This window comes from Pantherophis guttatus, chromosome 1, assembly GCF_059756535.1.
Source record: "Pantherophis guttatus breed Tessera chromosome 1, ASM5975653v1, whole genome shotgun sequence".
Classification (NCBI taxonomy): Eukaryota; Metazoa; Chordata; class Lepidosauria; order Squamata; family Colubridae; genus Pantherophis; species Pantherophis guttatus.
The window spans coordinates 307,098,136-307,114,360 of NC_142063.1; the positions used below are offsets into that span (position 1 = coordinate 307,098,136).

Sequence of the window (16,225 nt, forward strand, 5' to 3'; positions counted from 1 at the left end):
ACATATTAAGAATCAGACTAAGGATGATAAAGAATATATTACAACTTTGAAGCATTTTCCCCTTTTTCTTCAGGTAAAGAGCTCCTAGAGTAGCTTAAGGTCAATAAAAAACAAAATTTCTTCCACTGTCCCCTACCTCCTAGTTTATCATTGAAAGATAATAACAATAGGAGAAGGGACTGAGGTAAGCAGAATGTAAAATTATCTAGTTGCCCTTATAATTATCGGGGAATCTCAGAGAGTGGTTTTCCATCCCCTTTATACTTGTTTCAGATTTTGATATACATGTTATAAAACGCCAAAAAGAATGGCATTTAACAATACGATAAATTTAATTCTTTCCTCTCCTCCTGATAAAAATAGCAGTTTTCAGAATTGGGGTTTACTTTACCATCTACTATTTGCAAGTATGGAAAGTTCCTCAAATTAAAGAAGCAAATGATGGGTTTGTTTGTTTGTTTGTTTGTTTGTTTGTTTTACAAAACTGCATGTAGCATATTGTTCAGTCCTTGCTCACTCTTATATTTAATTGTCACTGTTGTCCTCCGTTTTCCATGGAGGGTTATTATGAGAAAAAGCATAGACTGTGGAATGCACAACAGAGAAAATGGGAAGGCCTGAATCAGAACAGTTTAATCAATCGGCATCTAATGATCTTTGCTTCAGTTTCCAGAGCCCTACACATATGGCAGCATGGGGGAAAGGATGCTTAAATGGCCTTCCCTCTCTACTATTGCTTTATACAATCACAGAGCTAGTAGTAACCTTGTAGTCAATTGACTCATTCCCTTGATCAATGTATGGAACCAAGAGTACAGGATTCTGCTATACTGAAAAATGTTATCTAAAGGCTACCTGAAAATCTCGAGAGAGTTCACCACCCTTCTAAATAATTGTCAATATCTTTGTCTTAACAGTTATCTGTTATGTCTCCTTCTCTAACTTAAAATGTTTTAAATCAAACCCTGCCCTTTTGGGTAAGAAAACTACCTTTCGGTCTCCTCTGTGTCTCTCTCAAGTATCTGAAGGTTGTTATCATAACCTCTAGTCTTTTATCTACTATTCATTTCAGGCCCAATTCAGAGGCCTTGTTTTTCATATCTGCTGTCTTTCTCTGAATTTATTCCAAAACATTTCCTTCATAAGGTGCAATACCTGAATGGGTCAAAGAATAACTCATGCTTTTAAATGTAAAGCAGAAGTAATGTCTCTGATGATAGGGAAACTATAGTTCTATTTTTTCTCTGCTAGTTTGTCTAATTTGAAATCATTTTTTTTTCTTTTTACAACCCTGTAATCCCTTTTATCGGGGTGGAATCAAGATCTGAAATTCTTTTCACAAATATTACTGCTGTACCTTTTATGTACAAATGGCATCTTGTGTGTGTCTTTGATTCTTTCCCTTCAGTCTCTTCTCCAGTTATTTTCCAAGAGGTTATATTCATTAATATTTATTTCCCAAGATTCAGAGAAGAAAGGTTGGGAAAATGGTACACTAAGATTAAAGCACTCCTCCCTTCATTACATCAGAATCCTTGTAATATACTTTCTATGTTTCACAGTAACAAATGCTTAGAACTGTAACTGTGCATCTAGACCAGTATACAGCTAACATGCCATAGAGAAAGCTAGGTTCCAAAGTAATTTTTTTTGCCTAATGCTGTAGTTTTATAAGGAATTCCTCTGTCATGAATAAAGTACACTCAGAGTTTGGAGTTTGAAGTATAAGAATCTCAACAGAATTACATTGTGTAGTTACTCTACATTAAATTTTCAAACATTCAAAATGCAGTGAATAATCTGAAAACCACTTTTCCTTGATTTCTGATTAGTTATATTTCCTAGATTTTGAACCCCAAATATTGTTTTCCACTTTTAAGATTTAGAGTTTCTGACTGAAAATCAATCTGAATTCTGAGTAGAAAAGAAAACACTACAGAACTTACATGCAATTTCGGGCAGCCAGGTCCCTGTGGAGGAAATGTTTGCTACTGAGGTATTCCATTCCTAGAGCAATATGGATCATAAACTTCAATAAAATTTGCAGTGGAACATACTGGGAAAAGAATAAGATGCACATTTTTCTTAATATATGATACTGATTAATCATTATACTAAATAACAAATGAAAAACTGTAAGTCTAATACCCTTAGGATTTAAGACAAATAAACAGGGTTGGCTAGAAAGACAATTTATTTAATATACTACTTCTAGAGTGAGTGGTAGTGTATCCATGTTATTTTAATTTGGAATACCAATACTTCTGAACAAAAGGCATTAATAAATGCATAACCCTTTCAGATAGATTGAGAAAGATTAGGCTAAAATGCCTAAAGGAATATCAAAGTAATTTCATGTGTAAATATGTTGCAATTATAGTAATTCATTGACTGATTTCACTGTGACCAAGATAGTCAAGATGGCAGGGAAAAGCAGGTAAAGTCTTCTTTGAGTTGCTCTCATTGCATGGTGACTACAAGGAAATATCTGTATCATTTTTCTTGTTCTGGGTAAATTCCTGAAGATCTGGATGTTCTTTGGTTATTGGGTCTGGAGGTTGGATGAGCTTGTCAATAGGATGCTATGCTTTTTAACATTTGAGTTACTATTTCATTGTTTTTGTTTGGTATTAATCCTACATGCAAAGCCCATATTTGTAGTTGTGAATTGGGTTGCTACATAAATTGATATATTGATATGAGAGAGAGAGGGAGAGAACCAGGTTCTACCTACCCAAATGCCCAGCTAGGTGATGCTATTTAACTCAAGATGGCATATAGAAACAAAATACAAAGAAAAACTCAGTGAAATATGATCAAGTCTAACTGATACAACAAAAATAAATAATTCATCAAAGCTTAACTGTTTTCTCATTGTTAGTGAAAGACATGAAGTAAAGATTTTCTGTCACAAGGGTGATCCACTTTGAAAGAAATATTACTAGCAATCTCCAGATTATTAGATAAACTTCATTATTATGCTTAAGATACATAATATTTCTTTTTAAAGTGAAGGTTCTTATTTATGCTAGGAATGAGATTCAATTCTGAATTCTGTAACTCTTGCCTTCCCTCTGAAATTACCTTATCAAACTTTAGTATTAATCCACTGGATTATTGCCATATGATGTTTTTATTTCTTAAACAAGCAGTAATCTGGATGTATTAAGTGTCAGAGCAGATAGCAGGATGTATCTGACCTTGTGTTATCTTTAACATTTTAAGCAGGATCATATTATTTTAGTACTTTGGACAAGAGTCTATCAGAACATCTTTAGATAGGAAATTAAAGAAAAATATTAGAATGAAATGGCAAATTATATTTTGTTACCAAAATTACACATGCCTTATAGTTACAAGTAGTCAAAATTGTCTTAAGAAAATCTTCACTTAGAAACAATGCTCCTATTTTATTTTTTTAAAACGTTAAAATCAGAAAATTGAGGCCTAAGCTTTTCTGAAGAAGTTTCTTTGCCAGTGCCATATACCAAAGAAAAAATTGCCCATCACTGCTTTAGGGCAAAAATAACTATCTGCATTTTGATTAAGTAAAGTAAAATATATTTAGAGCAATTCTAACATTTCTTGTATGATAAAAAAATCTACTTTTAAATCAGTTCATAAACGCTGTTTTGAAAGATGTAATGGACAAAGTTGAAGGAATGTTGTCCAGTTTTCACTCCTACACAGCAGCTTGCAAAAAAGCCACTCTTTGAGGAAACCCCAATTATGTATGAAAATGTCATATTCCATTAATCTACTATTTAGGCAGGTTCACATGCTGAAGCTCTATAATGTGTGGTCCTATTTTACAATATCTTTGCCTCATTTTAACTCATTTTTAAAACAATTGCTTTTGTCATAAAGTATACAAAAAGCATTGCTTTCCCAACAATTAAAATCTTTGTGTACTCTCTCTAGGCAAGAACAATATCTACTCTATGCATGACAGTAGAAATTACCATAGGCTTTTCAATTACAGGAAATGGTAATTACGTGAAAACTGGCATAGAGTTCCTAACTGGATGACGATACTGTCAGGCTTTGTGGGGGGAGGGGGAAGGAATGCCAAGTTCCTTTTTGGCAAGAGGACTGTGGCATGTGCAGCATGATTCCAGTAAACACAACACAAATGTCAGGAAAACAACAGTGCCTTTTGCTTGAAACAAGGCAACCCTGTGTTCAAAATGCCAGGCAAAAAGATTTAAATCATAACTATATCCAGAGGCTAACACTCACTTCCTAGCCAAAATGATGGCGATTGTAGCTGGGAAGCTCCAGGCAATATATGATACATAAGGTTATGACTATTTTGAACCAGGACCAAACAATCATAATGGACTAACTATGGTCTGTTCTAGGTAGGTTTCCATTCCTGCTAAATTGGGACTGTATAATCTGGTGTCTTTCAGACTCCCATCAACTCTAGCAATAACTCTAGAAAAACAATTCTGAAAATATCTGGACAGAACCAAGTTATTTACTGAGGCATAATGAATCAACTTTACAATCTAAGCATGTATTTTGATCCAACATAATGATTATAAAATTTTGGGTAAGATGTTCATTTTGATGGTCGGAATTCTTCCGACCAGGGATATTTGTAGTTTCGCCCAATTCTCCAAGTTCTTTTGAATTCCTTGTAATAGTTTTGAATAATTATCTTCTTTTATGGAGGAGATTTTTGCTGTTAGCCAGACTCCAAGATATTTTACTTTTTTCACTACATGAATTTCCAATATCCTCTCTAATTCCTTATTTTGGCCTTGTGTAAGTTTTTTTGTTATTATCTTTGTTTTGTTTTTATTTATTTTTAAACCAGCGACCTTTCCAAATTTCTCTAGTTTCCTGAATTAATATTTCTCCTGTTTCAAGGGGGTCTTCTATTGTAAAAGCCATATTATCTGGGAATGCCTGTGTTTTTTGATTCTTCTTTTTTGATTTTTAACCCTTTTATTTCCTGATTTTCCCTAATCTGTGTTAACAAAACTTCTAGCGAAAGAATAAATAGAAGAGGGGATAGTGGGCATCCTTGCCTAACCCCTTTATTTATGGTGACTTTATCTGTTAGATCTCAGTTTACCATTATTTTCGCTGTTTGATTTGAATATATCGCCTTGATCATTCTGATGAATTTTTCTCTGAATTTCATACTGGTTAATTGTATGGTTAGAAACTGCCAATTCAAATTATCAAAAGCCTTTTGTGAATCTACCAATAATAGTGCTAATTGTTTTTTGGGGTGGGCTTCATAGTACTCTAATATGTTCATTATAATTCTTGTATTATTTCTTATTTGTCTTTTCAGTAAAAATCCATTTTGGTCCGAATGAATACTCTTATTTAATATTTTTTAAAGTCTTTCCGCTTTGATCATCGCAAAGATTTTATAGTCAGCATTCAGCAGCGAGATTGGCCTATAATTTTTAATAAATTGATTATCTGTATCTTCTTTCGGAATTAGTGTTCTGAATGCCTCAGTCCTTGAATTTGGTATTATAGCTCGCTCTAATATTTCATTATACATTTCTAGCATAGTTTCCTCCAACAATTCTTGAAATTTTTAATATATTTCTGCAGGGATCCCATCTGATCTTGGTGTTTTATTATTTTTTTGTTTCTTAATTGCCTCCTTCATCTCTATTAAAGTTATCATTTAACATTTCCCTAGCTTCTTTTGATATGTTAAGCAGGTTCCTCTCTTGTAAGTACTTTTTAATATTTTCTTCTGAGATACTCTCTTGACTGTATAACGTTTGAAAGTAGTTATGAATAATATTTTTTCCTCTCTATCTTATGGTGTAAATTCCCTTGTTCATCCTGTAGGTGCTGTATCAACTTTTTGGTTTTTTCTTTCTTCAATTTATGAGCCAGCCATCTTCCCGGTTTATTCGCTGTTTCGAAATAATTTTGTTTTGTCATTTTTATATTCCGAATCATTGCTTCTTGTTGTGTTAAATTAATTTTATGTTTCGTTAAGTCTCTTTCTTCCTTAATTCTATCATTCTGTGGCTCTTTCTGCAGGACAGTTTCCAATTTTTTGAGTTTCTCCTGTAGTAGCATTTGTTGTTTTCTTTTCTCCTTATTTCTCCTCGCCACATAAACTATTGTTATTTCCCGCATGTATGCCTTGGTGGTGTTCCATAAGTTCTGTAATGTTGTTTGTTCCTTCCTGTTCTCCTTGAAGAAAATATTCAAATATTTTTGAAAATATATAAAGTTTCTCCTCTATTTCCATTGTTAGCCTATCCATCTCCACACATTCTAGCACCTTTTTTATCACCATTCCATCGGAGGGAGTGCTATCATTTTTCCAGTTTTGCATTTCTGTTCCTTCCAATTAAGATGTTCCTGTTTTCTATGAACCACTGGTCAGTTGGGAGCACTGCTGTCAGTGCTGCTTTAATTTGTCCCAGCTAGGTTCGGGTTGTCTTTTGGTTTGGCCCCTGGTGGTGACTTGTGCGGCTGACTGAGGGGGGGAATGATGGCATGGACGACTTCCTCCCTGCGGCTATTGAATTGGGATTTCCTTGATAGAACATCTGCCAGTAGATTTTTTCCTACCGGGATATACTTCAGCTCAAATTTGAAATGCCTGAAGTATTGCGCCCAGTGGACTTGTTTACGAGACAATTTCCTAGGGGTCTTTAAGGCTTTGAGGTTTTTGTCCAGACCTCGAAGGGTATATTACCCCCCTCTAGAAAGTGTCTCAAGGAAAGAAGGGCCCAGCAGACTGCATAGGCTTCTTTCTCTCAGATGGCCAACCTTCTTTTGGTGTCAGTTTTTTAGACACATAGGCACAGGGTAGGAGCTGTTCCCTGTGGGTCTTTTTGCATGAGCACTGATGCTATGGCTTGGATTATAAATTGCCATTCTGGGTCCAGGTGCTGGAGGATTGGTTCCTTGGCGAATAGCTTCTTTAATTTTTTGAACCCTTTGACAGTTCATTGATCAAGCAAGCGGTTGGCTTAGTCATGGCTTCGCAGGGGTTGGACCCGTTTTAAACAGTTCTGTTAAGGGCAAGGCAACTTCTGTGAATGCTGGTATAAATTGTCGGTAAAAGTTTGCGAACACCAGGAAACTTTGCAGCTGTTTGCGGGTGCGTGGGGGTTGACAGTCTAGCACCGCTTTTACTTTTTCTGGGTCCATTTCCACCCTGCTGCTGGATATGCAGTAGCCTAGGTAGTCAAGGGAGAGATCTGGTGGAATTCACATTTTGACAGCTTTGCGTAGAGCTTAGCGGCTAGGAGTTTTTTCAGTACTTGCCGCACCAGCTTTATGTGCTCCTCAAGGGTCTCACTGAATATGAGAATGTCATCTAGGTAAACTAGGACCCCCATGTATAAGCGCTCATGTAGCACTTCATTGATTAATTACATGAAGACTGAAGGGGCCCCTTGCAGACCTAACGGCATGATTTTGAATTGGAAGCTGCCAAACGGACAGTTAAAGGCTGTTTTCCATTCATCTCCCTCTTTGATTCTGATATGGTAATAGGCTTCCCTCAAGTCCAATTTGATAAACACCCTCCCCTTGGCTAGGTGGCTTAGCATGTGCTTCATGAGTAAGAGGGGGTAGGTGTTTTCCATTGACACGGCATTTTCTGCGAAAATCCACGTAGAGTCTCATCCTCCCATCTTTTTTTTCTTTAAACAGTACTGTGTCGGCTACCCTGGATTTGGCAGGCTGGATGAAATCTCACGCTAAATTGGCATCAATGTATTTTTTTAGTTCCTCCATTTCTTTGGGAGTCATGGAGTACATCTTTGGTTTGGGTAGCTTAGCTCCCAGCATGAATTTGATTGCACAATCGGTTGGGGGGGGGAGAAGCTGCAATAAAGACGCCTGATAGGTCTCGGTACTCCCTTGGCTCTTACGGACAACAGGACGGTCCTCGGTCGCAGGGGCTGCGGTCTGCGGCTTGCTTGCATTGGCGTGGATTACTGAGCTTTGGCCTGGGTCAGGCTTTACGGAAGGCAGTGGTCCGATGCCTATATTTAGTTTTCTATAGCTGTCCTCCCAAGTGATGGTTGGTCCCCGTTTGTCTAGCCAAGCAAGCCCCAGAATGATTGATTCAGTCATTTTTGAGGCTATGACGAATTGAATGAGCTCTCAGTGATGACCCATCTCTAGTCTGACCAGTTTTGTGACTAGTATGGCAGGGGTTCTGCCAATTAGCGTCCCATCGACCTGCTCAAAGCGGGTCGTACGTATGCCTAGCTGTTCAGCTATGGGGAGGCTGATTAGGCATCTGGTACAGCCGGTGTCTATGACTGCTTCTACTTCCCCTTGGGCTCCTGTCTCAGGTACTACTATTCGGGTTTTGACAGTGAAAGGGTGGATGGCTTCATTTACCATCGGGTCGTCCTGCTCCTTTCGACCAGGTTTTCTTCGGCTGGAGTTCCCTTGACTTCTGTGGGAAGGAGTGGAGCCTCAACAGCCTGTTTGGTGATTTTCCCTTTCTCTGGGATTTTGGGTGGAGTCGTCCTTGCACGGAGCGCAATTGGAGGCCTTTCTTGTGGGACCAGGGTTGGAGTCAAACATTCGGAAGCCCGGTGACTGTGCTGGCCGCATCGATAGCATTTGACAATGCTGAACGGGTGTGTGTGTGTGTGTGTGTGTGTTGCTGCAGCGACCCAGAGGCTGCCTTGCTGGGATCTCAGTGGAGGGTTTTCTGTGAGGGTTGATTTCCAGAACTACGGCTATGGCATTGTTGTACCAAGCCTGTATGCGTTCCGGTGTCCCTCTGATGCCACAAGCTTTCCATGGGTCTAGGGCTTCCTTGAGGTGGTGGGCCAGTAGACGTTCCAGCCAGTCCCTCACCTTCCCAGCCAGCCTCTGGAATTCCCAAATTAGTTCCTTGGGGGTTTGGACGGCTTGTTTCCATGCCTGACACCTGCCTTCTCTCCATTCTCTGTGCTGTCGGATCAGGAGGAGGCGGTCATTGCTCATTGCCTGAGCTCTGTTGTTCCTCATGTCCACTGCTTGCCCTCTCTTGGTCATCCTGCCCCTATTCCTCTCTGCTGACAAGCCGTCCCAATCCTGACGGGTCCGAGCTGCCTCAGCCTGCTCCTCCCCCACATTCCTCCAAAGCTAACGAAGCTGCCCCCTCAATCTCCATCGGCTCCAGCTCTGGCTCCTCATCCTCCACAGATTCAGTCTCCAATGGGGGCATCACAAGACCCTGACCTAATGAGACCCACCACATCACAAGACCTACTGACTACACTAAGTCCTTATAAATGGAAGAACACTGACACTGACATCCCCTAAACTCCACTGAAGTTTGTTACCTAGTCTGGGAATGAAATATTGGGAAACCAACTCACAAGGTTGGAGAATGAACCTTCACTCTCATCCTACACCCAAGTTACAGATATTTGCCACTATTACAAAGCAACAATTTTATCTGGATTGAGACAGTCTGGCCATAATTAATCATTCTCTGGTTGTGTCTCATTTAGGCCTCTGCATTATGTTGTATATATAGGCCTATCTTTATAAAATTATAAAACTGCTACCAGTCAATTACAAAGTCCCCCCTAGCTGTGGGCTGAGGAGATATAGACTGATTTGTCACAATACGTGGTTGACGGCTGCACATATCTTTTTATATAAGACAGATGAGGCAGTTTGTGCTTGAACCAGACTAATCTAACAGAGAACTAGATTGGTTGAAAGCCAATAAATTTAAAGTCTTCATCTCCCAATTAAGTCTTGGCTCACCAGTTTGGTACACTTAAATGCCAAAGTTCTTTGCAACACATTAGCATCCTGTGCTGCCTGTCAGGCTTTCTATCCCATTTGATTTGACTTTAAATATTCTTTTAAATTTTTATAAAAAGGTAAAACAAAACTCTCAGCAACATCCTTAATTCCAAATATGACTCTAAGCTTCACATTGAAGGATGTGAATGTACAACCCAATATTTTGTTTGAAAGTATATTTTAATGCCCAGCAAAATATATCAAAAGCAAGCTGACATGATGGAAAACATTGTAGGACGCTAGAAAGAAGCTGGTGAGGTTTGTTTAATAAGTAGGCATTTTATGACTGATGATAAAAAGACCATTATGTGAAATCACGTGTTAAGGAAATTTCACAATCAGTTCTTGTTGCTTACCTGGGAGCCCACGCCAAGCCTTAACCGAAGAAGAAAGCTATGCAAATCTCCATATTTCATAAATGGAAGAATCACCATGGGCTTTGGGATCTGCTGAGAACTGGGTTCTATGCATACACCTGGAAAGAATAAAGAAAATGAATAAAGAATTAAGAAAATGAATTCAGGTTTTTTTGTCTATTTTCTATTTTTAAATTTACTTGTAAAGCTTTAAAAAGATTTATTTAGGAGCCACCTGATTCCAGATGATTCTGGGTGAGTTACACTTTTAAAAAGCAATGAACAATAAAAAGAAATACAATATAAGCATCCAGCAGACAAACACTAAATAACAAAAAAGCATCCTACCAAGGGCTCAACCTTTGCTCCATGGCGTGGAAGAACAGCCAAGTTTTCAACAACTTTCTGAACATCATCACAGTGAAGCCGTATAGATCTCTGACTTATAATAACATCAAATAGAATAAGAATATTTACAAAATATAAAAAGGAGCAACCATTTAAAATTGTCTTTTATAAAATAATCCAGTTTCAAACTCATTTCATTATTCATTCATTAAAGCAGGCTAGAAAGTATAAACAGGGAATTGGTTCAGGAAGATCTCACAATAAAGACAACAAAATACACACAGTGATGTTCCACTTGTGAGCAGAAAAACAAAATAGCCATACAAAAACAAATTGAAGACCCACCTGATTTATTTTATTATTTTTTGTAGAAGATATGATTTAGATATCCAACAACCCCCCTCTAATATTGCGTATTAGCAAATATATTTAATGATATATTGTTTTTGACTGAGGTAATTCTGTTTAATTATTACAGTTACAAACAATTGATCTTCTTTGATTCTATCTAATTTTCTATGCCATAGGAGTACTGTGGTGACAAATTCAGTAAGTTAAACTTCTCCAATTTAGTGTGTTCCAAATAAACTGGACTATAATTTTAGTAATTTAACAATCTTCATAGTACAACATCTTGTTGAAATTTCATATTAGATGCATTACTAATCTACAATTGTCTAAGTGTGGATAAGGATATTTTCAGTGATAGTTTGAATAATAATTTTAGCAATGAATTGCTAACATAAACATCATATGGAGGTTTCTGAAATGTACAATTATCTCCTGATGCATGTTTCAAGTTATCTTGTGCTTACATTTTTTTCTGTATGTAATAGATATGTAAAAAGAGTGCTTAACATGGTTTAGGCAGTTATTATGACTTTCCATTGGGCTGTGAATAAAATATTTTTACCCAAAAAGTAGTTTTCTAGTTGACTCACCAAGAAGTTTGATGACATTTGGGTGATCAAAGTCTTTCATACAAGCTGCTTCTCTGAGGAACTCTTCAATCTCACGTTGGGAAAAGCTGTCCACTGAAATACAATAAGAATAAATAAAAAGGTTTAGTAAGAAGTTAGTATTTTAAATACAGCACATTTTTTTGTATATTCAAAGCATTTGTTAATAGAACATTATCCCTTGTGATCAGATGTATGAGTAGGTTATTGTGGTGGAAATTAAGACCGACATTGTTCCCCATGATTTTAGTCAAAGATCAGAACAAAGGAATGCAGCATAACGAAATAAAAGTTGTTGCTTCGACTGCATATCTGGAAGCAGGCTCTTTGAATGTTTCAAGGCAAATTTTTTAAACACAAAATTTCAGTTTTTACTGAAATTATGCGCAAACACCACAACTTTCATGATTAAATTGTGATAAGACCTATATTCTCAAACATAAACTTCTCTTTTTTCCCCATATTTTTTTATTATTAACATATAAAAAAAAGAAATTAACATATATAACATACATGAATCATAATATATAATATATAACAATATACAGAATACAAACAATCAACAAGTGCTCCCCCACCCCTCGGGATCATTCCTGCTTCCAGAATCTTAAAAGCTTTTTCTGGTGGTGGTATCCCTCTTCCTCCAGAAAACACATATATTAGGAACTGTTTCCAGATTCCATTGAAATCGTTTACCTTCGTTATGCCCCTCCTTACTTTAATATTGCAAGTCAATTTATCATTTATGGCAATATCCCATACCTCCTTATACCATTCTTCCAAATTATAAACACCTTGTATCTTCCAGTTTCTAGAAATCATTAGCCTTGCTGCGGTCAACAAATTTATTATCAATTCTTTAGTCTCTTTTTTACATTTTATATCTTCCAATAGTGAGAGTAATGCTACCTTTGGTGCCTCTTCTACCTTTATTCCTACAATTTCTATCTCCTTAAACACCATCTTCCACAATTTTTGCACAAATTTATCCCACCACATATGTAAATACGTTCCTTTTCCCCACAACCTCTCCAACAGTTATCTGAATAGTGCTGATTCATATTGCTTAATCTAACCAGAGTTAAGTACCACCTCCAAACCATTTTGTAGTAATTCTCTTTTATTCTTACTGACATATTTCTCAACACTCTTTGTTGCCAAATTCTGTCCCAACTCTGTTGCCCTATTTGTATCTTCAAATCAGTTTTCCATACTATCTTTCCTAAATTTCCCCTCTCCTCTTCCTCCAACAATATTTTATAAATTCCGCTCATTAAGCCTTTTATCCCTTTATTTTCTTCCTTTACAGTTTGATTTTTTTCAATTAATTCCTCAAACCTCGTTAACTCTCTACACTCTCCATTTTCTCTTATCCAATTTTTAGTCCATTGTTCCACTTGACTATAATTTAACCAAGACAACCGTTTTCCTCCTAGAACCTCTTCCAATTCCCCACGTGTCCTCATTCCTCCTAACCATTCCCTTAATTTCATTTTATTTTTCTCTTTTAAAATTTCATTCACTTTATTCTTCAAATTCCCTGGGAGCTTTTCCAAAATTACTACTGGTGATAATGGAGAGTTCTTTGGAAGCAACCTCCCTTTATATTTACTCCAAATTTCCCAATGAAACTTCAGAAGAGGATTGCTTATGCTCCCAGCCCATTTCTTTCCACCTTCCATAAAAAATATATTTTCCAACTTCCATTCTAATTTGGTTTTAATTTTAGATTTATCTTCCAACCATTCCAATTCCCCTATTCCTAAAATTGCCTCTATAACATGTCTAAGCCTGTTAGCGACATAATATAATTTAATATTTGGGAGTCCTAAACCCCTTTTTTTTGGCTTAGATACCACTTATTTTTATTTAGCCTCGCTTTCTTATTCCCGTTACAATAGTTGTTCAGTATATTCTGCCAACTCTTTAACTCTAATTCTGATATTTTTATTGGTAGCATCCTAAAAGCAAAATTGATCTTTGCTAAAATCTTCATTTTTACTAAGGCAATTCTTCCAAACCATGATAAATTCAACCTTTTATATTTATTCAAACTTTCCAAAATCTCCTTCTTTAAGCTGCCTAGATTTTCCTTTTCTAACTTCTCCAGATTTTTTGTAATTCTAACTCCCAGGTATTTAATATGATCTTTAATTCTCATTTCGCTTTGCTTCCCTTCCCAATCCTTCTCTTCCCTATTAGTGTAATTAAACAGCATCAACTCAGATTTTGACCAATTTATTCTTAATCCAGTTATTTCTTCAAATTCTTTTAGATGCCATCCAATTCTTTCCATCTTATCCACTATATTCTTAACTGTTAACAATGTATCATCAGCAAACATATTTAGTTTTGTTTTACCTATCCCTTCTATCTCCCCGTCATCTCTTAATGCATTGGCCAAAAATTCCATAACCAATACAAATAGGACAGGTGAAAGTGGGCATCCTTGCCTTGTTCCTCTGGTGAGTTGTATCTTGTCTGTAACTCCATCATTCACTACCACTAAGGCAGAGTTCCGAGAATATAATTGATCTATTACACCTTTAAATTTCTTTCCAAACCCCATTCTGTCTATTACCATCTTTAATGCTTGCCAGCTCACACAATCGAAGGCCTTAAAGATATCTAACGCTAATATCCCCGCTTTAAGCTTTAGATTTTTGATCTCGTGAATTACATTTAGCACTCTTCCGTTATGCATTTGAGGGCCCATTACAAATCCACATTGATCTTCCCTTATATAATTACCTATAAAATTATTCATTCTTCTTGCTAAAATAGTTGAAAAATTTTTTGCATCTTGATTTATTAATGATATTGGTCTGTACGAGTCAGGGAGCGTTGGATCCTTATCTGGTTTAAGTATTAATATTATTAATGACTGCTCCCATGATTCTGGAATCTTTTCCCCTTCTAATATTGCATTATACAGCTTTAATAATTTCGGTACTAATAATGTTTTAAATGTTTTATAGAATTCTGTTCCTAATCCGTCTACCCCAGGTGATTTACCCACCTTTAAACTTTCAATTACTTCTGCAATTTCTCTTTGCGATATACTCCTTTCCATTAATTCTTTATGCTCTGTTTCCACACCCCTTTTTATATATTTCCCAATATATGCTTCCATTCTATCCTTCTTAACCTCCTTACCCTTGTACAACTCTTGATAAAATTCCTGGAATATTTTTAACTTTCCTTTCATTGTACTACAATAATTCCCCAATTTATCTTTCACTATACCTATTGAATTTTTAGCTTTCTCCTTTTGTGTGAGCCTGGCAAGCATCTTAGAATTTTTATTGCTATTTTCAAAAAATTCTCTTTTCATGTATATTAAATTATTCTGAACTTCCTCTAAATTTTTATTCTCTAATTCTTTTTTTTAGCTTGTAATTCTATTAATTTCTGTTTATTTCTTGTATGCCAGTACTCTTTTTTCCAATTTCTTAATCTGTTCCTCTAATTTTTCCCGTAATGCAGTTTCTTGCCTTTTAACACTATCCATTGCCTCTTGCCAGGCTTTTTTTTTTTTTAATTTGATTTATATGCCGCCCTTCTCCGAAAACACATTTTTGCTCCTTTTCTGGATATAATTTTATATCATGATAACTGGATGGTTCGATATCTACTTGGCAAACCACTGTGGCTTTATAGCGATCTGGTGGATGCCGGTCCCTGGAAGATCGTCTAGGCATAACAGGACTAACATCAGGTATATTGGGTTCATCCTCCCCTAACCCTGATTCCTGTTCCTGTTCTTCAACCTTAATAGATGGTTTATCATCCATCTCAGATGAACTATCATCAGGAATATGGTCTACCTTAACATCCACATCTGTAAAACCATAGTCTGCTTTTTCTAACCTGTCCCAGCCTTCATGTTCTAGGAATTTAGCACTAGCGCTACACAAAACTTTTGTTGTTCCTTTTTCCCAGAACCTATAGGACCTATGGTTAGCCTCATAGCCAACAAAAATCATTTTCTTTGCTCTCTGTTGGTCCTTCCTTCTCTGACTAACCAGTATATGCACCCAGGCTGGTGCACCAAAAGTATGTATATAACTTAAATCAGGCTTCCTCCCGTGCCATAAAGTAAAAGGTATTTTACCTGTAGAGGAGTGCACCACATTATTTAAAATATGATTGGCACATAGTATTGCTTCTCCCCACAATCATCAGCCAGCATAGTCCTAGTCATAGCTTGTAGGGTCTGGCCTCTTCGTTCTATATATGCATTATGTTCCGGCCGAAAAGGGGCAGAACGTTTATGCTGTATCCCAGCATCCTTCAAAAACTTAGCCAACTGATGGTTAGTAAACTCAGTTCCATTGTCAGTAACAATGCATTTCACCTTAAACCTCTGCTTCCTTTCTACAAAACGAAGCCAGTTTGTGATACATTGGAACGTATCACTTTTGGACTTCATAAGGTAGCAAAAACCATATCTGGTAAAGTGATCAACTATACTCAAAATATAGCATGCTCCCCCTAAACTGGGTTTCTTTGGCCCTATTAAGTCTAAAAAGACTACCTCCAAAGGTTTAGTTGTTTTAAACCCATTGCAGCGGTTTGCAGGTGTAACTTTACTTTTATGCTGGTTACAAGTACTACAGTTCAGGTATTTGCTGCAAGCCCTTAACTTAATGCCTTTAGACTGCTTAACAGTCGAATGCAACAACCTGAAATTCAGATGACCAAGCCTTCTATGTAGTAAATGTACGCATTCATCATGTGGCTTTACATTTCCAAATTTAGCTTTTGACTGAACTAACAGTAATGACTTATCCC

At 36.7% G+C, this 16,225-nt stretch overlaps 1 protein-coding gene across 2 annotated transcripts in view; it reads right to left on the reverse strand.

Annotated features, from left to right (window-relative positions):
* Positions 1-16,225, reverse strand: part of MERTK (MER proto-oncogene, tyrosine kinase) — a 67,192-nt gene that overhangs the window by 5,830 nt on the left and 45,137 nt on the right. For both annotated transcript variants that reach the window (XM_034427544.3, XM_087883255.1), the window contains exons 14-16: positions 11,414-11,506; positions 10,125-10,243; positions 1,947-2,056 (exon numbers count right to left, since the gene is read on the reverse strand). In XM_034427544.3, coding sequence (XP_034283435.2) covers positions 1,947-2,056; positions 10,125-10,243; positions 11,414-11,506 — 322 coding nt within the window. The remainder of the gene's footprint in view (positions 1-1,946; positions 2,057-10,124; positions 10,244-11,413; positions 11,507-16,225) is intronic.